This window comes from Arctopsyche grandis, chromosome 8, assembly GCF_051622035.1.
Source record: "Arctopsyche grandis isolate Sample6627 chromosome 8, ASM5162203v2, whole genome shotgun sequence".
NCBI lineage: Eukaryota > Metazoa > Arthropoda > Insecta > Trichoptera > Hydropsychidae > Arctopsyche > Arctopsyche grandis.
The window spans coordinates 32,637,668-32,663,436 of NC_135362.1; the positions used below are offsets into that span (position 1 = coordinate 32,637,668).

The window sequence follows — 25,769 nt, forward strand, 5'->3', positions numbered from 1 at the left end:
CCATTTAATGTACCAAAGAATACTATCCGCACTTGCAAGACACCTGCAGGATACGGGTCGTGCTGGATAGGTATGAACAGACCTTAATCCGTTTACTCTATAGAGCAGGCCTGGGCAAATTTTTCGAATGAAGGGCCACATTAGGAATTAAAATGAACGTCGGACCGCAAGTAAAATACTTTTTATAGATATACATTATTTACTGTCATGAAAAAGAATTTCAGCATAAAAAATAGGTGATCCTCTAATAACCAACAATTTGGCGGGTCGCACAAAAATTTTAATCGGGCCGCAGTTTGCCCAGACCTGCTATAGAGTGATAGCGACACATCAGAGCGATCTTTAATGCAACTGTGTCTGAATTTGAAAATGAAATAATATAAATAAATAATATTTCGTTTATTGTTGTAGTCATTATATCAATCTTATTTCAATGATAATTAGAAGTGGTAAAAATATTAGCAGGGATTTATATCGACTGATGTGAGTAAATAATTATGAAATTAAGTTATTGATTTGGAGTGACAATGACACGGAGCATGGTCATATTTTGATTACTCGGGGGCTACCGGCGTGTCCGTGACGTGTCGGTCGAGATGCGTTCCCGTGAGTTTTTCATTTTATTAAAAATTCCCGTTTTTATCTACTAATTAATGCACACGAAGCCTTAAATAACCACCCCGATAGTCTCCAGTTTGTATTTACTTTATTTCCTCGCCTGTTTTCTTCGCTCGGAGACGCCGACGTCGACTCGCCGCAAAACCGCTATCTCTTGCCATTTTCGATGCATTTCATAGCGATTATGTAGTAAAATATTTTAATTCTAATTCCTTGTAATCACATTCTCATGCTTAACCGTCGGATTTTATAAAATTTACCTATAAAAATTATTTTGCAATTTGCGCAATGTGAAGTTTCGGGTCAGATAGTATGTAAGTTACAATAGCCTAGTGACAGTAGTCAATGTGGCAAAGGTGACTGACTATCAATCATTATTATACCAATCGATGTTAAATGTTTATATTATAAACATGATATACGTATATTTTTCAGTTTTGGGATTGTTCCTCTGCGTCAGCGTAAGTTTCGGTGTGAATGCAGCCAATAGTGTTCAAGGCTATTTTGATTTAACAAAAGATGGAAGTAAATTTAAAACAATATTCCAAGAGGGTCTATCGGCCGCCGATTTATCTTCAATAAATTATGCCGTTCAAGGAATGAGCCATTTAAATGAAGCAATACCCAATAAAGATGCTATTTGTAAGGTAATTATCAATATTTCCTATCATTTTTTTTTCATCTTAAGCTAAAAAGTAGTTTGTATGCGAGAAAGTTCATTAAATTATATATTTTTTTAGAAAATTAAAGACTTGGCCAAGACCTTGCCAACGGTGGAGCAATCATACTATGCAACTACAGCAGTTGAAAAGCTTCAATGCAAAGATGCTCTTCATCCCGATACACTCAAGACTGTTATGAAGACTTTAGATGACACAAAAGCCACACTGTCTGATCTCATGTACGCAGTGTATTCACTGAAAGCTCTTGGAAACAAAGGCTACGACAAAAACACAGCCATCAAAACTCTTCAAGAGTATTTGAAGAAAGACGACTCCGTGAATAAGTCAGTATTCGTTAATCATATAAATATTATATAGCGTGGTAAGGTACAATTTGACTCACGTGTGGTATTTTTACAGCCTCGGTCTCGTCTTCCACATTTGTGCGGAAGTCGGATGTGGAACTTGGGCTTTTGAAAGGATCGAGGATGCCGTTATTCAAGCTGATGAAGTCGATGGAAAATTGCTGCATTGGGAGGGTGGTTTGCCAGTAACAGCTCTAGTTCTTACGGGAATAATCAAGTAATTATTATTTACATAATCTTCAACACTATGGTGGCCACTGACTCATATTTGTATCATGTTGGTTGCACAAAGCTTACTGACCGCTGATACATATATGTATCAACATGATACAAATATGAGTCAGCGGTCACCGTGTTAATATTATAATGTGCATACAAGACATATATCTGTAATTCATTTTAAAGGCTAACCCAAGTTGAAAAGAAACCGTATCAAATTAATGCCGAGCAAAGCGTCAAATTGGGTAATTACTTACTTTCAAGAAGATCAGTTCAGACAGTGAAAGGAGCAGCAGTTTTGCTAGAAGCAATCACTTATTTAGCAGATGAAAAAGTATTGTATAAATTTCACTGTGATATTTTTAAGTTTGACTCAATCATTGTAACGAGTGTGATAATTTCCAGGCAATTTCTCCAGTGTGTATTTCGATCAAAGGAAATAGCCAAGTGGGTACCGATTCGGAGCCAATACAAATATCCATCAGTGATTTGATGGGTCGCAATCATCCATCCGTTACTGCAGATTCCGTCGTCGCACAGTCGGTGACAAGATTATCGGACGATGTCGTCGTGTTGTCTAAGCAAAAATTGGCTAAACATTCTAAAGAATCCACAGTTTACACCTTGGACCTGATGAAGGTGAAGCCAGAGCGAGGACAGTACAAGTTGGCATTGAGCGCTGGCTCAAGTTCGGCCACGTTACCCATCAGAGCATTGGGGGCGATTGATATCGGCAGCGTTGAAGTGGGGGTCGGCGACGTAGACGGATCCTCGTCTCCTCGACTCAACACAGTCACTCATCCAAACAAACTTGCACTAGCTTTGGAAGCCGATTCCTTGCAAAAGTATGTCTATCTCGGTTAAATCTCAATACAATCTCATTTAAAGATGAAAAAAAAACAACTATGCTTTATTTTAAAGGGTCATCATCAAATTTGCACTTAGAGAGAAAGGACAAACTAAAATCGCTAAAGTTCATCAAACATTTGTAAGAATTTACAGCAAAGCGATGGACCACGAGGTTATTTTCGTCGCTGAATTGGAATCATTGAAAACGTACAAAATGGAAGTAGTAAGTTATTTAGTCATTTATCATTCATAGAATAAAACTAAACTATAAATGATAATAAAATGATTTTAATCGTCAGGATGTGGGCTCAGTTGCTGATAAATTTAATTACAACTCTGGATTGTACGGTATGGAAGTGATCATAGGAGATGCAATCATATCTAATCCCATTCGTTGGATAGTCGCCGAAGTTAACCTTAAATTTGCAACGGCCAATGAAGGTATTTATTTTGAAGTTATTATTTACTCTTCTAGGCTGAAGATTTTGCTATATAATCATTTCGTTTGCAGCCAAGCCATCTCCGGTCGTTCGTGATGTGAAGCCTGAAATATTCCACATGTTCAGAGAACCCGATGCCAGACCACTACGTCTTGTATCAGACATATTTACAGCATTGTGCATTGCTCCTTTGCTTATATTGTTCATCCTCTGGGCCAAGATTGGAATTAATGTTCGTAATTTCCCATTTTCATTGAGCGCACTTGGTTTCCATCTAGGATTCGGATGTAAGCAAACTATATTACTTATTCTATCCGTATTATAATACCTTCTTTACGGATAAATTAACGTTTTTTTGTTCCTCTTAGCGATACTTGGCCTTTTCATCATATTTTGGTTGCGTTTGACGATGTTTGAAACGATTCGTTATCTACTCATTTTGGGATTGGTGACGTTTATATGCGGACACCGTCTCCTCAGCAACATAGCAACAAAGAGAAAACGAGTACAGTGAAGTCACAAAGTCAAAGTTTAATTTGATATATATTTTTTGTTTGTTTTTTTATTGATGCACTCGTGTGAAATAAGTTGAGGATTTTGTACTCTGCAAGAATGTATGTAATATTGTGCATTTTATAAAATAAAAACGTTAGAAAAACATTGATTGTTTTATTTTATTTAAAAATATATATAATTAAAGTTACATAAAAAAAAAAGAAAATTGTTTACTATGTTTTCTTACGAGCCAGCCGCATGCTCTTAAATTTACTTATTGGTTTTTGTTGCGGAATAGATTCAAATTCTTGTTCCTTTATAGCATCTCGTCCATGTTCAACTATGTCACCTATCACTATCTGCTCCGGAACAGGTACACATTGAACAATTTCACTAGAAGTGCTTTCTATTTCACTTAGATTGTGAATTTCGTTTTTCACTTTGTGACAATTTTTAATTATGGGTTTTGGTTGTTTTTTAACGCATTCCGGAAAATGATGGTAAATATCAGAAGGACTGTTGATCTTCTGTGAACATTCTTCGTTTCTGTTATGGACTGTATCACTATGCGAGAAATTAATTAAAATTTTATTTGTATCGGCGTCTTCTGATGTAAAATTATTATCCACAAACGAAACCCTTCGTTTAATTTTAGTTCCATTCAATTCATTTTTTGTAGAATTCGCACTACTAGCAGTCTCTTTAGTGTGGTCAATTATTGTATCTCCGCTTTCTACAGATTCATCGTCAGATTCAGCTGAATCGTCTTCAGAATCGTGGTTGTTCCTCGATAAGTTCTCGTCATAAAATCTACAATTTTAATAAACGTTAAAATTTCAATTACAAATATATTATTTAGGTATGTAACAAAAGCGTGTTACCTATCTAGTTCGTCTTCTAATTCTTCTTCTTCTTCAAGCTCGTCCAATCTTTTGACTGTGTCTTCGTAAGTTAAGCATTGGGTCTTTTTTCTTTGCCGTAAGTCGGCTAATCTCTTACGCAATGTGAACTCTTTCAATTCGAGGTCTTGGTCGGGTGATGGTTTAGTATCTTGAACTTTCTCAGCTACATCCATCTCTTCTTGCAGTTCTAAAATATCTAACTTAATCATAAAATCATTAAAATCTACAGCTTCCCGTTCTGATTTTTCTTTCTGAAGGTGACATTTCACATTTTCACGATGCTTAATTCTCCATTCTCTGTCTGCCTCGTCATCGTACACCTCGATAATTTCTTCTCCATCATGAGACAAAATATTGCTCTCAGAAAAATCAATCTGATCCTTTAGGAATTTACTTTCTTTTTTTAAATCATGAAGAATCGCCTCGGTTTCTAAAATAGCAAATTAATATTAGATAACAAATATAAACAATAAACATTTTAGTAATTGTACAAGTTATATATTGTACTAGAAATATATTACGGAGTATACGCCTGTTGCAAATTTTTTGAGCATCTTTGGAACTAGTTTTGACAAAATAATCACAACCGAGGGACACTAAAATTTCATTAGTGTGGATTAGATTGCCTTTCATTAAGACTCTGTTACAAATTGGCACCATTATGGAGGGTGATAGTGATTCATTGTATGATACAAGATTTTTTGACAATTCTTCGTAGTTTTTCTTTTGATTTTCGTAAAATTCAACATTTTTCTCACTTTCAGAGATAGCCTAAAATAAAAGTCATCCATTAATTTATAATATATGTATAAGTTCTTGTTTTTTAACATTACAACCTAAAAATTGCCAAACGATAACTTACAGTAGTAGAAAGTACAGAATAATGAAATGAACGTGATTAGAAAGCAACCTAACTAAATTACCTATCTAATTAAATCTAAAAGATAATAATTGATAAGATCTTCTTGAATATTTACTTTATCTATAGAAATCTGCCAAAAATCCATTTGCCGACCGTTCTCACGTGCAGAAGCAACAGTCAAACTGACATTTGAACGTTTGGCCCAAATATACTTTCATTATTGCTATGAAAAGCTTTTTTAAATTACATTGAGAATTAAATCATTTGAAAATTATCCATATAGACAATTGTAAATTCGGGGTTGAAAATCACAACAAAGGGTGGAAGATGAGTAATGATTTTGGTTTTAACGATAATATTTTTAAAAACTCAACCTTTTTTGTATGAGAAGTTGCATAAGGTCTTAAAAATTTTGAAAAGATTAGATTTAAAACCAATTTTTCAACAAACTGATTTTACATAATTTGAAGTGGTTTGAATTCGAGTTCAGCAAAATACATGAAGTTAAATTATAATCATAAAAAATAACAGTCACCGTCTGATTTATAAAGATCAGTGAAATAAATGAAATATTTCTAAATGGAAAAAAGGTTCGGTGATTATTTCGCAAAAAGCGTTATTTTTTTGGCTGCGCTGGAGGTATAGAATCTTCGGTTCGGTGATTACTAGTCAAATGTGAACCGGTCACAGGACAACCGGTCGCTCTAGATCGGTCACACGTGATCACCCGTCACACTAAAACTGGTCACACCCTAAAATTGGTCACGAGAAAACTGGTTGACCGATTTTAGGGTGTGACCAGTTTTCTCGTGACCAGTTTTAGTGTGACGGGTGATCATGTGTGACCAATGTAGAGCGACCGGTTGTCCTGTGACTAGTTCACATATGACTAGTAGTCCGTTTACCAGAATCTTCAGAAGACACCCTACAGTCCGCATTAAGGTCTGTTCATACCTATCCAGCACGACCCGTATCCTGCAGGTGTCCTACAAGTGCGGATAGTATTCTTTGGTACATTATATGGACGTATTCATACTTCATTCGCGCATGCGCATTTACGCATTCATGCGCGTCCATATAGAATGTACTAAAGAATACTGTCCGTACTTGCAGGATACTTGCAGGATTCGGGTCGTGCTGGATAGGTATGAACAGACCTTTACAGGGTCTCCCCTGATCTCCGCTCTCTGGAACTTCTATGTATTTCATCAAAGAGTGGGATCCACTTCGTTCGTCTTTCTTATATTCCTCATCTCTACGTCGCTGATACATATATGTATATAATTTAAAAACGGAACATCTGGCGCCCAAAAGTTCCATCAATCACACGGGAAATATTGTACTAATGAGAACTCGAGTGCCAGATGTTCCGTGATCGAGATTTTAATGCATTGCACGAGATCGCCTTTTGTGTAATAATCTGTTTACCGGAGAAAATGCGATTTTTAATATCGGCGGTCAATGGGCACAAACGAAGTTGTTAGGGGATGCGTAGAAGATCAAGTTGACAGATGATATCGATCGAGCACGTGGGCGGTGGCTTTGGCTTGTTGTGGTGTAGGAGTGTGGCGTTGCTTCGTGTCGCGCAATCTTCGTCATCGTCATCGTCGTCATCACACGGATCGAGAGAGCGGGACCGGTAGTGGGCGGCTGTCGCGATGTGCGCCGCCGAGAGCAGCGCGACGGCCCCACTTCCGGTGGCAGAGACGACTTCCGCCTCCGCTGAAGCGCCCCTGCGGGTGCTGAAGCTGAAAAAGCGAGGCATCATCTACCTCTCGAGCATCCCACCTCTCATGACAGTCGCCAAAGTGCGCGACGTATTCGGCCAGTATGGAGAGCTCGGCCGCGTTTACCTACAACTACCCAAAAGTAACCATCACTTTAATATATATCAATACATCAATCAACTCATTATTTGCAGTTTCTCATAATCGCCGTTTTTTCCCCACAGAAGATCCCGACACTCAAAAAAAGCGCAAATCTCGCTTGAACTTCACCGAAGGATGGGTAGAATTCGAAAGTAAGAGAATAGCGAAAAAGGTTTCCGAAATGTTAAACAATCAGAGAATAGGCACTAGAAAAAAATCTCGCTACTACGACATGGTATGGAACATAAAATACTTGCCCAGGTTCAAATGGGTGCATCTCAGCGAGCGGCTGGCGTATGAAAGGGCCGTCTACAAGCAGAGGTTGCGCGCTGAAATAGCTCAAGCCAAAAAGGAAGCGACATATTTCCAAGAAAATGTTGAAAAAAGTCAAAAGAAAAGGAAAAAGGGAACGGCTAATACTAAATAATGATGTATCTCTAATTAACTGCACTCGTAAATGTGATGTGAGACTCTTTAATTGTGATGTATTTTTATGTTATATAACTAACTCCTCAGTAGATATTTAATACATATTAATATTTATAAGACTTCGTGAAATTATAGGTGACGATTTGATTTTGGGTGTGTGTTGTTAATTTTTATGTACGATGAGTATAACTGTTATTATATCTAGTTGGAATAAATATTATAATCGACCGTAATCATTTTTATTTTCTTTCTATAATATATTATATATAATAATCTGGAAAATTTAAAGGTGTTTGATTTATTTTTATTTATCAACGGATTTCCTACGGGAGTCTTGAAGTTTTATTAACTTTAATCACATATTAATATGAAGACGATTCTAAAGGTATATGAATATGTTCATACATATAGAATATATTACAGGTTTAATTATTTTATACGGTTTTACAAAATAAAACACTTGAAATAGTTTGTTTCGAATTATGCATAGTTTATTTACATACAAAATTAAGTCAATTCTATCCTATAAAATATACACATACATATATAATAATAATCGTAATGAATTTCCCATAAAAGAGATATTTACTTTTCATTTATGTCAAAGCAGTGGCGGATCCGGGATTTTTGATTTTTAAATGCTTTTTATTATTACGAAATTATGTTCACAATACATCTTATATCTATTTTAACAGCTACTGATCTACTGATCATTTTCTATTTTACAATTTAATTTAATTTGGTTAGTAATCATAGTATTATATCATTCTAATGTTAATGTAGAGCTAATATGAAAAAGTGCTCAAAAACCTATTTACAATTCTTACTATAAAAGAGATATGAATAATAATAACGAATAACAATTAAATAATAGTGTGAATTAATAGGATATTTTTTTATTTACGTTTTTTGTGATTGTAGAAGTACATTTTTAAATATCGAGGAATTCATGAAGTACGGAAGAGATTTGATTTCTGAAAAAATCATCTTCACAGAATGCTTTTTCTATAATAGACGACTTGTCACCCGTAACAAGCTGCTGGCATTGTGTTGGACTACTTAATATTTTTCCCGTCAATGAACTGGGTAACCAAATGGTCAAGCCGAACAGACAGGCCTCCGCCAATGCTGTTTGTTTATATCTATCACAATCTTGAATGAATGTAGACTTGGGTATGATTTCTTCTGGATTGAATCCACGACTTCTTATCAAATTGGACAAATGATCGAAATAAATATTAATCAAGTGTATTAAATGTTGGTCTCGTAATGTCTGCGAAGCGATGAGGTGTAGACAACACATTAAATCCAAAGCACATGGGGCGTATCGAATCAACTGAAAATCGACTAAAACGCAGTGCACAACCTCGTTGTTATTATTATACTGGAACATCAAGTTATTAGCCCACAAGTCTCCATGCGACAATACATTACAGGATTTATGAATAGCTCCGACGTTAGCAACTGCTTTCCTTATTTTAGATGGAATGGCACTGGCTTTGTTTTCGCGTTTGATCTTAGAACATAAATAAACTAAGGCGTCAGTACCAGATTTCAGCCACATATTACGAACGTGTCCTTCTTCGAGTACGTATGCCACTTCCTTTACTAAATGAGGATAATTTTCATTGATGGACGCCTTCTTCTCGTGTTCCCAGAGTATAGACGCTGCATGAAAATCAGCCAACGTTTTTGTGACTGCTATACAATGCTTCAAGTCTAGAAGTCCTCTTCCGTCTGCCATGCGATAGTTGCTATTTGATAGATTTTCAAAAACTAATGCATTTTCTTTGACCAAGTAACATTTTGGAGACCATTGACATTCTAAGAACGAAGTAGTTTTTTGCAATTGTGGCATTAGTTCTTGAAATAGATTAATTTCTTTTTGGAATGCTCCTATATTTTCAACATAGTCTGAATGCGTCTTTATTGACGGTGTGGTTTTGACGAAAAAGCTCAATACTCGTTGTTTATTTCCTTCACAGTCTTGATTTAAGTTTATAATTAGTTGAAAATGGTCCCCCAGAAATCCCAGCGGAGAATCTCCCATGCGAGTTAAATTATAAGTTAGCAAACATTTTTTAGGTAATCCCAGCACTATTTCTACTAATATTTGACATTCTTTTTCGGATATTAGTAAAGAATCTCCCATATTTAATTTTCAGGGTATAAACCGAAAAAGTTAATGTCACCGAAACGAAAAGCTGAGGAAAGACTGGAATGATAATTTTAAATCCCATTATTTAAAACATTTTAAAATCAATCTTATCTCAGTTGTCAACGGGGGGAAAAAATAATTGTTTAGTTTTACTTTTATGCACAAATATTTGATCACACAAGTTTCCACAGGTAAGTAAGTCACTTTAAATAAACTAAAAGAATATAAATATTTTTAATTTATCTATTTTTGTATAATACCTCTGGTGGTAATTAACTCTTCTATTCGGCTGATTATTACTAATGCAATTAAAAATACAATTTTTTGTACAAAAAAGGTTATGTGACGTTTTAATGATTGTTATGAGAAGGCATTTTTTTCTGTTTTATAACGTATTTCACAAAACAAACAAAAGTAATGGAGTTATATATCGCAAATTCACTGTAATTTTCCTATTAATTTTCACTTCTAAATCATGATGACATGTTACATAAATTTGATTAATATATGTATTTATTGAAGAATTTAAAAATGATATCCTACGTTATCACTTCATAAGTATAATTTATGAATTATTTTTTTAAACATACATACGTGTTATATATATAAATACAGATAAGTAATTGCAAACCATTTCATTATACTTAATTGTCAAAGATGGGTACAATTTCCGCAGAGAAAATGCTCATGGAAAACTGTGTACAAACTGTTCTTTCAAATCACCTATCGGGCGAAAAATTTTCCTTGATATCATTTCAAGTGCTTCGCGCCAGCAGTGAACTTCTTGGTTTTCTGGGAGATCACTCTAAATTGAAAGTCATTTATGAAGTCGACGGTGAAAATCAAGAAGCAATATTCTTCGCTAAATTATCACCCAAAAATAATCAAAATAAAATTGATTTTATCAGCAAATATGGTATGTTCAACAGAGAGATCATTGTGTATTCAGAAATAATGAGCAAGTTTGAAGAGAATTGCGGTGAGTTATACTTTTTCATTAAAATATATATTTTATTAATTTCAATTTCATAACAATATTAAGTTTTAGATACACATATGTGGCATCCTCGGTGCCTTTTTACTTCAAGCGATATGCTAATATTTGAAGATTTATCCTTGAAAGGGTTTCAAATGTTGGAGTTGAAAGAAACCCAAGACGAAGAACACTGTCTAGTTGGATTAACAAGTCTCGCCCGCTTTCATAGCGCAACAATAATTTACGAGGAACAAATGTCGTTGCAATGTGGCCAAAAATACAGAGTTGAAGATCATTTTCAAAAGAAATTAAGCGGAGGCTTATTTGGCTATAACGATTGGGGAAAAATAGCAAGTTCAGTAGCATTTCGATTCGCCGAGGAGTCTGAAAATTTTGGAAAGAATACACCATACTTTGAAAACGTTCGTAAGAATTGGTACAATGTCTTCAAGCGTGGTTTGAAATTATTGGATTTTTCAAAATTTGAGCGCAACGTTGTAAATCATTTAGATCTGTGGAATAACAATATAATGTTCCAACATGATAATAATGGAAAACCAACCCAGTGCGTCATCGTTGACTATCAAGCTTGCCAAATTTTACCACCGTGTGCAGACATTATGTCTTATTTATATTTAAATCTCAGTAAAGAATTGCGTTCTGTTACGATGAAGAAGTTTTTGAATCATTATTACGCAATCATGACTGAAGAATTAAAAAATAAAAATATTCAAATCGAAGACATTTTTCCGAAGGGAAAGTTTGATGAATGTTGCGAAAAATTTAAGTTATGGGGGCTCATTCATAGTTTGATCAATTTTCAATTTATATTTATAGAGGGTGATGACGTAATGGATATGATCCAAGATTCTGATAAATTTGAGATATTACTGAGTGAACGTCGGGGTGATATAATTATAAATTCTCTTAAAAATAATCCCACATTTCGACAAAGAGTCTTATCAAATGCAGACGAACTCATTGAGTCGTACATATATGTATAGTAAGTCTATGTAATCCATATGTAACAATATTTTATGACGCTGTTCTTCATTACCATAATGTTGTTAAAGCGTATTTTTATGACATGTGTAAATGAAAAACATATTTACTCTTACTATCTTGGTTTCAGATCTTTTAATTAGTTCAAAAAATTTGAGAACAAACAAAAGATTTCTTATCATTCAATGTATGTATGTATTTTACATCAGAATACACCATTTAAGAAAAAAAAATGCATTTTTAATTAAATAAATTTTAATAAAAAAAACCCCCTTATGTCCATAACATTTACATGTCAAATGCTATTTTAATACTTTTTGGTTGCGGTGCAGGCAAAATTTTTTAAAGAAAGTTCATTTTTACTTTATTTGATAAAATATGTATGATATTTTTGATAATAAACTTTCTAAAAGTATACAGATTTCAATGTATTGTTGCGTAGGGGTGGGTGGAGGATCCAAGTAAAAGGCCAAAGTCGTGTACTGGCAGTGCTCCGAATGTCTTGATATGGTCTAAGTACGTCCTTATAAAGGAACAGGTCGCTCAGGGCATCTTCGACATCCGGTTACTTCCCTATTGTTTAGGCATGTACCCGGGTATGTATTCCCACGACACTCAATCCCAAACTCCATGGGAATGTGACCGAGTGCAGCTACAAGGCCAATTCAGTGGCCATTGTTTAGCCTACAGATAATCCTGGAAACCAATTATAACGGTTGCACCGTGTCAGGGATGCGCCTCGGCCTAATCAGATAGCACTTAATCGGCGGCGCTTTTTAGTATACGCTACAGTATGATATCCAGCGATTTTAACAAATGTATATGTAGGTAGATATTTTTCATATTCGATGAAACACTTTGTAATGAATTAAATCATTTTGGGCCGCAACAGAGTCGATTCGGGCCTCGAGTTGTTCATCACTGCTATAGACAAATAATTTTTTTTCCCACACACAACAAATGTTGAGCAACATTAAACAGTAATAGGAAAGGTAATTATTCAACTGAGTCAATTAACTGTATATACGTATGTATAGCGAAGGCATCCAGTCGTATAGCTGAGGAAAATATTAAGTGTTTTGTGTAAAACCATATATTAATAATTGTAAGTATCTACCATAAAGTAAGGAAAATTAAAAACATATAACCATACTATTTTCCACGAAATTTGGGCATGCCATATATAATATTCCGTTTGTTACAGACACTACTAACAAATTAACCAGTAGATTCTATGACAGAATCACTAATAACCATACTAACACACTTGTGAAGAGTCTCGGTGATTACAACAAAATGTCTATACCCTTCAGGTATAAACACAGATTACCTAAACACAATCTGCTTTAGGTCATCGACTTTAGAGAGTCTTTAATTAATATTATGTATTAGATGTATTATGAGCATTTATAAGGATTGTAAATAGGTTTCTGAGCTCTTTTTCCTATTACGCTGTACATATTAACATTATAATAATATAATACTATGATTACTAACAAAATTAATTTAAAATTGTAAAATAGAAAATGATCAGTAGATCAGTAGCTATTAAAATAGATTTAAAGATGTATTGTGAACATAATTTAGTAATAATAAAAAGCATTTAAAAATCAAACGAAATTTGGGCGGAAAATATGACTAAAAAGTTTAATCTGTAAATTGTTCTAGTAGAATCCAATACGAGTATCTGAAGTGATAATACTCAGTCTGTAACTGTTGCTTGGAAGTTCCATTTCAACAAAAATGTCTTCACAAACAGAATCAATTGTAGTGGAAGCCAGTGAGATCAAAACTTGTGTAAAAAAGTTTTTCAATCTCAAAGACGATGACAATTTTGTAATTTACAAATTAAACTCCCGTCCCGCATCCGATGAACTTATTGGATACCTTGGTGAATACCAAAAGGTTGCTGTTGCAATAAAATTAAATGGAGAGGACAAAATCATGAATTTATTCATCAAATCCAAAAAAAAAGATAAGGAATTGGATGAATTGAAATTTTTTTACAGGGAATTTAATACTTATAACAAAATATTTTCCCAGTACACACATCGTGAAGGTAATTCTTTTTATAATTAGTAAATATTATTGCTTAGTGAATAAAAATTATGAATAACTTACGTAACTTTCAGATGACGATGCATTTCTTTCCAAATATCTACTGGCTACAAAAGAAAGTTTATTTTTCGAAGATATGTGTGTAAAAGGTTTTCGCATGACAGATCCGAGAGAATCGCTAGATGACGTACATTGTTTGGCAGCGCTGAAACAAATTGGGAAGCTTCATGCGGAGTCTTTGATTCTCGAAGAAAGAAAATCGATTGAAAACAAACGCCCCTATAGATTGGAAGAAGAATACGACGATTTTCTTAACAAATATGGGTACATTTATGAGGGATGGTATTGTCACGGGGTAAACGCAGGATTAGAAGCTGCCAAACTATCTCAAAATATGCCGAAAAATGTTGACTTTCCGTTATTTGCAAAAAGATGGCATGAATTTTTCAAAAACACGTTGGAGCTCTTTAAACCATCGAAAACTTCGCGAAATGTTATCTGCCATAGAGATCTGTGGAGTAATAATTTGATGTTTCGTTATGATGAAAATGGAAAACTTGCACAATGTATAATTGTTGATTTTCAATCAACTGGGTGTACGATACCAGCCGGAGATGTGATGAGTTTTATATATCTAAATGTTAATGATGAAAGGAGACACGACAATCTTGAGAAGTATCTTCAGGGTTATTATAATTCTTTAGGCAACGAACTGAAACAAAATGGATTCGACGTAGAGAAATTAATTCCGTGGGAAGAATTCAGGACTAGTTGCGAGACATATAAGTCTCTAGCAATGGTACAATGTGTAATTCTACAACAGTTGGGATTGATTGATGGAAAACAAGCTAAAAATATTTTCAAAAATCCAGAAGATTCTTACAGATTAATGTATATATCAAGAAGCGATTTGATTGTGAAATTGATAACAACAGATCCGATATACAAAAAAAGCTTTATGTTTACTATAGACGAACTTATAAAAATGTGTTTAAAAAGTGAATTAAAATAAATATAACACCATAAAATTAAGGTTGTGGCTATTTGCAGGTACTATATCTGCGAAAAACCTTCTGCACATGCGCAAATAGCCAATAATTTGCAGACATAGTACCTGCAAATAGCCACAACCTAAAATTAAATAATTATATTGAGTAAAAATAAAATAATACGCAAGCATTTTATAAAATAACTCGATTCATATATTTACATACGCTATTTCAATCTTAAAATTAGACCATACCTAACAAGATTACATACATAGTCAAAATATAACTACACGTCGTCACACATTAAAGATTTTGCCCAGTCCATGGATTCCTTCAGTAGCTTCTTTTTCTTTGTTTTCTTAGATTTTGAAACTAAAGTGTCAGAAATTGGTGTAATTTCTACTTTAACATCTGTTGAGTTTGAAGCTAAGTTCTTTTCGATCGGTTTTTGACTTCCAACCAAAGCCCTCAAAACAGGACCGCACAAGTTGCTTAGCCTCGGTTGTGCATGTGAAGCTGAAGACAACAGCAACTGTAAATAAAAATGGTACACATATATATTTATAATAAATAATATCAATAAACTATCCAATGTAGACTTTCATTAGAGATTAATGAATAAATCAAATGTATATAAGTGACACAGAACTTGTAAGTAAACTTTAATAATAAGACTTATAATATCCTTATACATAAGAATAATATTTGTCAAATGTGTACCTATTGGATTTATTCTCATAAAATTTTTTATTGAATATTCGCCAACTGGACGACAAAACAATTTAAATAATAATAAACATGACGCAAAAATGATACCCAATGAATGATGACTGTCGAAAAAAAAACATACTTATTCACCGTCTATGCATGTTTGTTACACTCGTGTGCGTGTGCGTGCACGTAATTCACTTTCGGAAAGGAAGGGCTCATTGAGGACAATGCAAACACTCAGACACTAAGTAGTGTAGTACATTTGATTGCCATTTCTCACTTTGCACGACGATATGTAGGTTTCACCCTTATAAAAGTATGCATGAAGTACTTGATTGTGATGATCTTAATTGCGAAACAGACGGTGGGTAGACCAGTTAATCGGTTGCAGCAGCTCAGAAGTGCAAAATTTACAATCAACACAAAAACTATGCTATTATTTAATGTGTCCATATTTGATTGTATACTTTTGATTTGAATGAATTTAAAATGAAAATAACAATATTGTAGATAGGCACTTTCCTGTTATTTGGAGCCATATTAAAAAAATCAATAACAGGAAAGTACCAAGATAAATAATAAACCAGCATTAAAGACTAGTGATAGTATATAATGCTTTGAACAAAGTGGTCACGGGTTCAAATTCCAATGGTTTTCGCTGGCCAGACCTTGGATTTGTGACTTCAGATCGATCGTTTCATATCAGAGTTTACAAATTTATCTGATTTTCATTGAATCGGTTCCAAAAATTGATATGTATTTACTGAATTGTTAAAAATGTTGCAACTTTACAAATTTGACCATAGATGTCTCTGTGGATGTTAATTGATATGTTTTGACTTTGTATAATACTTGTATCAAATGTACAATGTTTCTGGCCAGGAAGGCGCATTGGGGTTACCTGTTAGGCCTCCCTGGTATAGATTAAAATTAATAAATAAAATTAAAAAAATGTTTCTTTATATGTCCATTATACAAATGAACAGATGGTTTTTTGAAAGGAGTTAAAGCCCTTGTAAGGATTTTTTTTTCAACTTCCATCGGAATTGTTGCCAAATTGGTTCCTTTCTTCGATATATATATTGAGTGAATGTACATATATATTGAGTGAATGCGACAGTTGCGCTTCGACCAGATAATACGTATTTTAAATCGACAAAATCGAGGTTTCGTATTCTCCAATTTTCTTCTCCGAAACTGGACCAATTTAAAAACAAAAATCATCATTGGTATGAGAAAGATATTTTCTATGCAACTGTGCGCGTATTTTTTTTTTAAATCGACCGTTAAATAAGCACGCTTGACTATTTTCGTGGGTGTAAAAAAGAGGCCATTTTATGACGTTTATGATTTTATGATGTTTGGCGGCTCCTAGCTCCTATAAAAAATAGCTAATCAAAAAAATAAAAGCACAGATGCATGCCAATGGTGGATATCCATAGCATATTAAAAAATAATTGCTCTAGTGCCATAATTGAGGAAGGGAGAAGTCTAATACGTTTGTATGAACAAGGCACTGGGGTCCAGCCCTCTTAAATCTTGACTCTACTTGTAAGGTTATAAATATCTATTAGGAATAATATTTTCCTTTTGTAATTATCCAAGGACATTATTATAAATATTTTCATTATATTAAGATATTCATTGCTTGGAGTATGTACTAAGATGCTATTTAAGACATTTTTAGAAAGAGAAAACGAAAATCTCCCATAATGAGGAAACTGATGTATGTACACATGTATACGAAAATTTCAAATTGTAAGATGCAGGACTACTGGCGCATATAGAAATCATCCCACGGGTGAGTCTGGTCTGGTGCTGGTCGACGACACTTGATTTGTGCTGTGTAAACAACCAAAGGACATCATCATGCCGTCTTACAATAGGTCTTGTAATGATACAAATACGTTGACTCAAAAAATCCGTCTAGAATGTTCTATGAATGAAATTAGACTTATCAAAGTGGTTACACAAGAAACCGACGGAAAAAATTATAAATTAAAAGTGACACAATTGGGCAACCGCATAGGTGATTGTGGTAAGAAGCATCTGGAGCTCAATGACCATATTGTATAAGCAAGATAATGAAAAATGGGTGTGCAATGTTTACAACGTTATTAAAACGAGGATGTTTACATCAATGTATTAACACAGATTCGGAAAAAACAGTGCTTTTCAAAGAAACCACTATCGACAACAAAACATCACCATGTCATGACCAAGAACTGATGAGATCGAGGCTAAAGACTCGTCTCTCGCGCATCACACGTCGCTCTCAAGATAACGAGTATTATTTATTGTTTAAATGTATCGTTTAACCGTCGCTGGATCATCGCACTTGGTTGCAGGAGGTCGGATGCTGTTGATCGACTTGGTCGAGTACAAAATCCCGACACGAATTGTGCAATACGACAATTGAGTTCAGAGAATAGTTCAAAACGTGGCGCAACGAATCATCGCTTATTTGTTTGGCCTGTAAAGCGCCAATCAACTTACAACAATATTTTAACAAGCCATTTGAAAAAGTTATCATATGAAACAACATGCTTTGACAAATAAAAGCCGAGCAAATTTAACTTAAGTTAAGCTAAAAGTACTCAAGTGATACAAGTACAAGACATATAGCACGTAGGAAGATGCGAGAAGTCGTCAATTGGTACGATACAGTTAAATAGGTCAACGCAATACGAATCATACATAAAAGAAAGAAGAAAGATTTAGACTCACTTTAATATTGTATTCTTAAAATTACTTAAAATAGGGGGTTAAAACAGAATACAAGATGAAAGCCACGTCCTTTTGGCTCTTCCTAATCATCTCTTTAATATTATTGTTTTTACATAAATGTGTAAGTTTTCACGATGAACGAATTATTTACAACTAAAATTTCACATTTTTTATAACTTTGTTGGTCGAGGATCTCCAAAAATTGACTTAAGATTCTATCCTGTACTACATATTAAATGAGCCAATCTTGAATACCTCTATATATAGTGTATTTATATTTAAGAAAAATCATTTAGGGGGTTAAAACAGAATACAAGATGAAAGTCACGTCCTTTTGGCTCTTCCTAATCATCTCTTTAATATTATTGTTTTTACATAAATGTGTATGTTTTCAAGATGAACGAATTATTTACAACTAAAATTTCACATTTTTTATAACATTGTTGGTCGAGGATCTCCAAAACTATTGACTACTCGTGATTGTCATTCTTCAACCTTCCATCCCCCTTGACGATCGAAATCGCCGCGTAATCGCAATAAAATCTACTGGGAAAAAGTTGAATCGGTCAGCGATCTCGAATTTGCACGCAATTGACCATAACTTGATGTCGCACATCCTGACTGCGATATCGCTAGGGTCAAGGAGCCCTCAATCCATGGCCAATCGAATATGATTCGGCGCAATGATTCGCATGTTTAAGTAAGTGATACAAGGTGAGAGCGCATTAAGCACCGCGAAAGATCATCAACGACCACAGCTTTGACCCACCGTTTATGATTTAGATTACCGAAATCGCATTTCACACAAAAAAAATAAACCATGTCCCGCTCCTGCGGTGACACACGACTATCATTGGAATGGTTTAAGAGATGTGTGTCATTCAGTTTTCTATGCGGGGGTGTTTCTAACTTATAGACACGACATAATTGCATGGGACAATATAGCCAAACAACTATCGCACGTTTTGAACTTGACATTCCTTATCTACAATGCAGACAGTTGCTATTGGAATAAAAAAAATAATAAATTGTATTGTAATCAAATTTTGCGTATATAAACATAGTTGTATGGAATATTCTATGAAGTGTTTTTTTTTTATTTTTTGCTTGGAACTACATTTGTAGTTCAACGATCGATAGGAAATAATAAATTGATTACGGCGATTGAACGAAAATATAAAGCTCGAACTCTAACAGCACAAAAAAGTGGGATATATTAAAATCTAAGGATCACATGTTTACTGTAAGGAAACATCAATTTCTGCAATTGTAGATGGGAATATTAAAAAGGATATACAAAAACAATTTTCATTCTATATACATAGACACTGCAAAGTCATAAAAATAAATGATTAACACATTGAATCAACCAAACGGATTATTCATTGTTAAATGAGATTAACCAAATAATTGGAACACAAAGTTTTATAATCTTGTAATCATATTACAAAACAGATGATGTGAAATTTTGAGTTGGGTTCTGGAGCGAGTGGGTGAGTCGTCGTCGTTCATGTATAAAAGGAAGAAGATACATGCAGCAGCACAGTATCGAAAGAATCTTTGTGTAGAATAGACGGCTAGAAGCAACCTCTTGACACTCTGTTTCATAACTAATTTAAAACAAATACATTTCATTACATTTGACGAAACGTTCCAGTTGCAACAGAAAATGAATAATTGCTTGTGGAGTCTGGTAATAGTGCTGTTATCTACATTACTAGTTCAATCTCATCCACTGGCATCACCTCAAACGGTTAGTCAATGATTTCTTTTTTTTAAATATGATTCTCATCTTTTCTATACATGTCAATGTACAACAACTTTTTGAGTCCATACTAATATATAATTTACAATCTCATTTATTATTTATTTGTATTTTATCAATTACAGCAACAGGCACTACAAGGTATGAAGTTGATACCACAATGGCACTGTTTGCGATATCGAAAATATGATTTGGTTCGGCGGTGTCGGAACTTCCGGTCCGGCCGTAGATATTAAAAATCTGATTCAACTATGCAAAACCAACCTGAACAAATAGTTGTATCATTGTACTTATATATGCATGTATATAGTTGTTATGCTGATACATTATTTCGGAAACCAAATCAGAAAAATTTGACCTCTATTAATGAAAAATTTTATCAATGATAAAATTCACATTAAATTAAAAGATTATTTATTTTTTGTATTTTAGTTTTAAGCCAAATAAATTATTGTAATCGTAATAATAAGAGTATTATACACATGTAGAGAAAAATATTAGTACTTAGAATAAAATAGGAATAGATATAATATTTAAAATGTATCGCCACAAATAAGAATGTTAGTCATTAAAATAAATTATAAGAAAATAAATGTGTTGTTTTTATTGCATGCATCGCTTTAGCATTACTTTCAACATACCTCATTGATGATCACTTTGGTTGAAGACTGGGGTTGATATGAATTATGATGAACGGTGACGAGATCCGATTTATTTTCTGCAACCATTGCACTATAAGCTGACGGTATAGTTTTAGTTGTTTCACCGATCCTTTCAAGCGAAGGTTCAACATTTGATAAAGGCTCAGAGCGCTCTATTACAAAGATTTCCTGTGATATCAAAAACAAACGCGGCATTTAATATAAATTGATGCAGTTAAGTCACACAAAATCAAATTAAATACATACTTGTTGTTCCCTCAGGAGATATAGCCTAAAGTCATCTGTTAATGATTCAGCGGGAGCAAACGTAATCGATGTTATTGCTCCTTGTTCAGGTGGCAAAACATTCTCAAGGGTCAATAAAGGCTTAGACTCGTGCATTCGGAATAGAAACACTGAAAGATATGTTCAAATAAATTATGTATATAAATCAAATTTTTAAAAAATGCCAAAAAACTATAATTACCGTCGTTGGTCGAAGTAACTGCAACAACTTTATCAGAAAATGGATCAGATATTAAGCAACTTGTATTTAATTTCACCATCCAAAGAAGTCGAAGAGTCATTGTGTTCCAAACGGCTAAACAACTATCAGTAGTACAAGCGATCTAAAAAATGGTATTGAAGTACATATTATATTTATTAAATGAATAAATAATTTGATAAATTAAATAAGTGCATACATAATGCATATGATGACCCCTTCCAAACTCTACTAGTCTTCCTTGGGGACGCAAGGCCGGATGAGCTAATGAAGCTTTTTGCTTCCCTTCCAAAGTGTCCCATAAGGTGAGCCGAGCACCAAACCAAGCAGCGGCCACCGACCCATCACCACTTAAGGTCGCTCCTCCAGCCTCACCACCGATTCCGCAAACTTTTGAATTTGTATACCAGGCAGATTTCCCCTCTAAGATAAAAAAATAAGAATATATTGAAAACCATAAAAATCCAAGTGCATATTAAAAAAATTCGGATGTGACCAACCCTTGACTTTATCTATGTATGTATTTGAGGAATATAAGGTCACAAAATAAAATTCAATAACACTGTTCGACAAATAACGACTTTTTTTTTGGTTCAGAGACGAGATATGACTTTTCTTATAGATCTATGTCCAGTAAACACGAATCTGGTAATAAAAAAATTATGATTGGCTCGAGATTCGGAGATGTGTGTGTTTTAAATCGCGCGATTTTTCTATATCTTGGTATTGTTCGGTCGATGTCTAAAAATCTGTCAATTTCCTGTACAAAATGAATATTGGAATCTATAGTCGGGTATTTTATCTTTTATTTGTAGTACTTTTCAGCTTTCAAATCTCTCTAAGTAGTCGTCCAGTTTAAATCAAAAGTCAAAAGTACGTATTTTCACTTGGGATTTTTTCCCACTGTTAATACTATTTTATATTGAATATTTTCTATTGAAACATGTTTATTGGAATAGTGTTCTGGCCACACTATTTTTTGTTTCCGTTTAAAAGGGTTAATTGGAAGTGTACTGAATTTTAAATCGGTAAAATTGCGAGCTAAAAGCTCATACTAGTATTTACTCGTATTTACACGAATCTAAATTGAATTAATAGGGAAAATATATTAAATTGTCTTTATATGAGAATTAAATAAAATTCCACTTAGAAAAATCATATTTCGACTATTCTTGTGGATTGATTGATAACAAAAATTCGTTTATTTTATCGAGGTAAGCAAGTTATCAATAAATGTTTCTGAGAAAAACATAAAAAAACCACGATTCTCTAGAGTACTTTTGTACTACTTCCGTTTCAGGTAAAAATCTTTAAAAATATTAGGGTATAAAATTTATAATTTCTATTACATGTAAAAAAATTTCATCTCTGATTCGGTAAGCGGTTTGGGAGATAATTGAATTCAAAAACTTAAAAAAAAGCGGACACCTACATATGTACATATAAGGGAAGGTACCATTTCCGGTTAACTTAAAGTTTAAAATAAATTTACGTCGTATCGATAAGAATTTCAGTAACCGATACTAAGTTTCAGTTCGATGGGACTAACGGTGTTCAAAAACTCCCCAAAATACACAGACACACACACACATTTTTTCTAGATCATTAAAACGTGATCAGTGATCAACTCCGAGTTCGAATCAGTCAAAATCTCGAGTTCGAATTTTAGCATGATCACAAAACTTCATCTATTATTAATACGTACATAGATAAAGTAATTAGATACACCTACCATATCCCGGTACCGTGTCCATTATTCTCCAAAATCTAATATTGTTCTGTTGATCTGCAGAGAGAGTAACTGGAGTGTCAGAAGCAAGATTGAGAGCAACGGGAAGTGCTGGCCGATGAGGACGGGCGACCACCGTGTGAAGCTTCCAGTCATGACCGCTCCAGTCCCACCAACGAATACGTTCTTGTTCATTAACACCTTCCCATGTAACTAGCCATTGTCCTCGGCATCCCACACTTACCTGTGTTACCTGAAGATATTCCATAGTATTATTTAGAGCTTATTAACATGTTTATTCCATAATACGTACAAAGTATACAATACCTCTATTTGCTCCGGATAAAGATTGTTCTTTTCTGGGTGTACAATATTCGCATTAGTAACATCCATCTATAATAAATAAATCAAATAATGAATAAAATGAACTTGAAGGTTTATATTTGCACAATTAAAATAAAATTCAATTACCGTATACATAAGTGTATTCGAGACTGTTGAATACAAATGAAGATGACCAGATACAGCCGGTAGCAACAAAGCAGCAGCTGAACGAATGTATTGTAGAGCAGCACTTTTGACCACTTTATCGTTTTGATATTTAACACCGCCCAATCCACCAGCTTCACGAATACATCCAGTCACACGCAACGAACTACTTTCCACAATTTGAATACCTTCATCAAATCAAAATTTAACATTATTTATGAAAAACGTTCATTACAAATGTAAAATAACTATAAATAATAAAAAAAATTTAATACCATTATCTGCTGTTGTTACAGCTATATGGGTGTTACCAGCTGCAATGTGAAGAATCGGAGCTGGTAATCGCGGTATAAACTTTTTGTAGTTATTTACACCCCAAGCAACCAAAACTCGTTCTGAGCCGCCCGTTAACATTAATCCGCCTAAATTGAGTTTAAAACACATGTAAAATCTTTGAAACTGTATATATATATATAGTAATAGCCACTACAAAATAGCATAATACATACCCCGAGGCGAAAACACTACTGATGCCAAAGGCAAATGATGCCAATGTAAAATGTCTTTACAAGGGAATGATGTATTGAAAGGTAAACTGCACAAATTAACTCGTCCCATTGAATCTCCAACGGCTAACAACTCGGATGTTGGATGCCAAGCCAATGTTGTCACTTCCATATTAGAAATCTTATGGCTAGAAAATCATACACCGTAATATTTCACAATTGCATTTTTAAGATACCAATTTTAGCCGTTTGCCCGCAGTCGTCTTCTATGGAAGCTTTGGGCGACAAGTCTGTAGCGCGGTTGTCTTCCATAGAATTTCTGAACTTTGCACGGGATTTTGAGCCTCATATGCGCCTATTTCAACTGTTTTAAGGTTCAAAATTGGTTGAATATATTACTGAGAGTTGAATGCCATCAATTAAATTTGCTTAAAATGAATATATACCAGTCAAAATTAGTTTTTTGTGGAACCATACTGAAACCTCGATTATGTGACGTCACGTCTGTTGAACAATGGCGACGATACGTCTCAATTGTATGAAGAATGATTATTTGACAATTAAGCCAAAACTACGAGATATATTATGTATTTTATTGTTTAAAATAATACTTTATGTGTTAATTAACATATCTGGTTACTTGAGTAAATATTAAAATCTGTATTGAAGGTCGAAAACTCGATTGGCAAATTCGCGAAAAAGGTGCCGCGTACAGGGCTTGTTCGCTATATTTATTGCTGCGGGCAAAGGGTTATGATTAGTATATGTGTATACGTTTGAATTACCTTATACGTCTCTGTGTGTTTATGGCATCAAACATATGCACTTTAGACGAACCGGTGGAAAAGGCAACGACTGGGATATCGTTGCAATACCCTAATGCCAAACTCCAGCGAAATCCGATTTTCAATTTTGAAAAAGAAGGCTGCCGTACAATTTCACCACTGCTTAAATTAACTATGCCGATTTGAACGTCTTGTATAGTACACCAACTCACAACTGCCTCTTCATTATTGAGAAGATGAAACGTTTGAACGTAAGAATTATCCGGAAGTTTTATGACCTGAACATAAAAGAAAAAAAATACAACTTCCATTTCCATCAAAAAATATTGTAATTTAAATGTAAATATCAGCACACCTTTTCGGAAATTTGAACTGAAGCGTGCCATTTCCATGTGATCATTTTTCCTGATTTATCACACGTAACTAATGAACGCTCATCGTCGACAGGGAATGCCATAGCTATGATTGGTGATGAATTTTCATCACTTTTTAGAGACTTTACATACTCTGCAGTGGCCACATCATATACTTGTATATTGCATCCGGAAATTACAAACAAAAGTCTGGAACAACAGACGCATTCATAAAAAATATATACAAGTACTTAGAATTATAAGATTACAACGTGATTAAGTAGGCAAGAAACAATGAAGACATCGCCCTAATTGTATTTAAGTTGAATGTATTGAGTAAATTAAACTTACGATTGGTCTGGTGAAAAAAGTGGCGGTTGATGTGTTAAGTTAGCTCCGCCTCGTCTTCTTAAGACGTAAGGGGGCGGAGGCACGGGGGGTTTGGGGGTCGAGGGGGCTACGGACATCACGGGGGCATCCGGTGCCATCTCAAACAACGCACGTGTCAACACTACACCTAACCTCAACTAAACCACCTGTCAACTGTCAAAAGAGACCCCGCTGTAAAGTTGCCAGTGTTATAATTAACTACTACATTCGCTGTTCGCACATTTGGAAATTCATTAGAAAAAACCATTAATAACACGAAAGCCATTTGAAACGTAA

At 34.2% G+C, this 25,769-nt stretch overlaps 8 protein-coding genes across 12 annotated transcripts; 5 read left to right on the top strand and 3 right to left on the bottom strand.

Moving 5' to 3' along the window:
* Positions 1–513: 513 nt before the first annotated feature.
* Positions 514–3,816, top strand: OstDelta (oligosaccharide transferase delta subunit). Its single transcript, XM_077436901.1, has 10 exons — positions 514–606; positions 1,054–1,265; positions 1,359–1,624; positions 1,701–1,862; positions 2,051–2,198; positions 2,270–2,709; positions 2,786–2,936; positions 3,013–3,154; positions 3,225–3,440; positions 3,522–3,816. The coding sequence occupies exons 1-10, from the start codon at positions 597–599 to the stop codon at positions 3,665–3,667; spliced, it is 1,893 nt and encodes a 630-aa protein (XP_077293027.1). The 5' UTR covers positions 514–596; the 3' UTR covers positions 3,668–3,816.
* Positions 3,785–5,590, bottom strand: uri (unconventional prefoldin RPB5 interactor). The gene is made up of 4 exons (XM_077436916.1): positions 5,528–5,590; positions 5,072–5,321; positions 4,530–4,980; positions 3,785–4,458 (listed from the first exon to the last, which is right to left on the bottom strand). Exons 1-4 carry the CDS (start codon positions 5,555–5,557, stop codon positions 3,882–3,884), a joined length of 1,308 nt encoding a protein of 435 aa, XP_077293042.1. The 5' UTR covers positions 5,558–5,590; the 3' UTR covers positions 3,785–3,881.
* A 1,289-nt stretch (positions 5,591–6,879) lies between these two features.
* LOC143916050 (uncharacterized) lies at positions 6,880–7,941 on the top strand. 2 transcript variants are annotated; one of them, XM_077436928.1, is made up of 2 exons: positions 6,880–7,281; positions 7,364–7,941. In XM_077436928.1, exons 1-2 carry the CDS (start codon positions 7,071–7,073, stop codon positions 7,705–7,707), a joined length of 555 nt encoding a protein of 184 aa, XP_077293054.1. In that variant the 5' UTR covers positions 6,880–7,070; the 3' UTR covers positions 7,708–7,941. The 2 variants fall into 2 exon arrangements, with proteins under 2 accessions (XP_077293054.1, XP_077293055.1); XM_077436929.1 differs by having other exon boundaries at positions 6,882–7,281; positions 7,367–7,941.
* A 250-nt stretch (positions 7,942–8,191) lies between these two features.
* Positions 8,192–10,075, bottom strand: LOC143915394 (uncharacterized). The gene has a single exon (XM_077436027.1). The coding sequence runs from the start codon at positions 9,859–9,861 to the stop codon at positions 8,641–8,643; it is 1,221 nt and encodes a 406-aa protein (XP_077292153.1). The 5' UTR covers positions 9,862–10,075; the 3' UTR covers positions 8,192–8,640.
* A 419-nt stretch (positions 10,076–10,494) lies between these two features.
* On the top strand, positions 10,495–12,070 carry LOC143915607 (uncharacterized). Of its 2 annotated transcripts, none has more exons than XM_077436316.1 (2): positions 10,495–10,846; positions 10,916–12,070. In XM_077436316.1, the coding sequence occupies exons 1-2, from the start codon at positions 10,525–10,527 to the stop codon at positions 11,845–11,847; spliced, it is 1,254 nt and encodes a 417-aa protein (XP_077292442.1). In that variant the 5' UTR covers positions 10,495–10,524; the 3' UTR covers positions 11,848–12,070. The 2 variants fall into 2 exon arrangements, with proteins under 2 accessions (XP_077292442.1, XP_077292441.1); XM_077436315.1 differs by having other exon boundaries at positions 10,910–12,069.
* Positions 12,071–12,794: 724 nt separating this feature from the next.
* Positions 12,795–16,529, top strand: LOC143916044 (uncharacterized). 3 transcript variants are annotated; one of them, XM_077436920.1, is made up of 3 exons: positions 12,795–12,837; positions 13,514–13,904; positions 13,978–15,148. In XM_077436920.1, the coding sequence occupies exons 2-3, from the start codon at positions 13,589–13,591 to the stop codon at positions 14,913–14,915; spliced, it is 1,254 nt and encodes a 417-aa protein (XP_077293046.1). In that variant the 5' UTR covers positions 12,795–12,837; positions 13,514–13,588; the 3' UTR covers positions 14,916–15,148. The 3 variants fall into 3 exon arrangements, with proteins under 3 accessions (XP_077293046.1, XP_077293044.1, XP_077293045.1); XM_077436918.1 differs by having other exon boundaries at positions 12,797–12,950; positions 13,517–13,904; positions 13,978–15,227; XM_077436919.1 differs by having other exon boundaries at positions 12,825–12,950; positions 13,978–16,529.
* Positions 15,056–25,698, bottom strand: l(2)05287 (WD repeat-containing protein l(2)05287). Its single transcript, XM_077436900.1, has 13 exons — positions 25,455–25,698; positions 25,106–25,313; positions 24,751–25,028; positions 23,969–24,153; positions 23,735–23,881; positions 23,442–23,647; positions 23,298–23,363; positions 22,974–23,223; positions 21,441–21,664; positions 21,224–21,365; positions 21,004–21,152; positions 20,737–20,925; positions 15,056–15,424 (listed from the first exon to the last, which is right to left on the bottom strand). The coding sequence occupies exons 1-13, from the start codon at positions 25,589–25,591 to the stop codon at positions 15,179–15,181; spliced, it is 2,427 nt and encodes an 808-aa protein (XP_077293026.1). The 5' UTR covers positions 25,592–25,698; the 3' UTR covers positions 15,056–15,178.
* LOC143916052 (uncharacterized) lies at positions 19,442–20,705 on the top strand. The gene is made up of 2 exons (XM_077436930.1): positions 19,442–20,083; positions 20,221–20,705. The coding sequence occupies exons 1-2, from the start codon at positions 20,000–20,002 to the stop codon at positions 20,329–20,331; spliced, it is 195 nt and encodes a 64-aa protein (XP_077293056.1). The 5' UTR covers positions 19,442–19,999; the 3' UTR covers positions 20,332–20,705.
* Positions 25,699–25,769: the final 71 nt, after the last annotated feature.

Bases quoted from the DNA above. Each gene is read 5' to 3' on its own strand.
- uri (XM_077436916.1), bottom strand. From the start codon at position 5,557: ATGGATTTTTGGCAGATTTCTATAGATAAA. The intron at 5,322-5,527 runs GTAAATATTCAA...CTTTTATTTTAG, and splicing joins GGCAGATTTCTATAGATAAA to GCTATCTCTGAAAGTGAGAA. The intron at 4,981-5,071 runs GTAATATATTTC...TTGCTATTTTAG, and splicing joins TTGCAACAGGCGTATACTCC to AAACCGAGGCGATTCTTCAT.
- LOC143916052 (XM_077436930.1), top strand. From the start codon at position 20,000: ATGAATAATTGCTTGTGGAGTCTGGTAATAGTGCTGTTATCTACATTA. The intron at 20,084-20,220 runs GTTAGTCAATGA...TATCAATTACAG, and splicing joins CACTGGCATCACCTCAAACG to CAACAGGCACTACAAGGTAT.
- LOC143916050 (XM_077436928.1), top strand. From the start codon at position 7,071: ATGTGCGCCGCCGAGAGCAGCGCGACGGCCCCACTTCCGGTGGCAGAG. The intron at 7,282-7,363 runs GTAACCATCACT...TTTTCCCCACAG, and splicing joins TTACCTACAACTACCCAAAA to AAGATCCCGACACTCAAAAA.
- OstDelta (XM_077436901.1), top strand. The intron at 2,199-2,269 runs GTATTGTATAAA...GATAATTTCCAG, and splicing joins CTTATTTAGCAGATGAAAAA to GCAATTTCTCCAGTGTGTAT. The intron at 2,710-2,785 runs GTATGTCTATCT...TTTATTTTAAAG, and splicing joins GAAGCCGATTCCTTGCAAAA to GGTCATCATCAAATTTGCAC.
- LOC143916044 (XM_077436920.1), top strand. From the start codon at position 13,589: ATGTCTTCACAAACAGAATCAATTGTAGTGGAAGCCAGTGAGATCAAA. The intron at 13,905-13,977 runs GTAATTCTTTTT...CGTAACTTTCAG, and splicing joins CCAGTACACACATCGTGAAG to ATGACGATGCATTTCTTTCC.
- LOC143915394 (XM_077436027.1), bottom strand. From the start codon at position 9,861: ATGGGAGATTCTTTACTAATATCCGAAAAAGAATGTCAAATATTAGTA.
- LOC143915607 (XM_077436315.1), top strand. From the start codon at position 10,525: ATGGGTACAATTTCCGCAGAGAAAATGCTCATGGAAAACTGTGTACAA. The intron at 10,847-10,909 runs GTGAGTTATACT...AACAATATTAAG, and splicing joins CAAGTTTGAAGAGAATTGCG to TTTTAGATACACATATGTGG.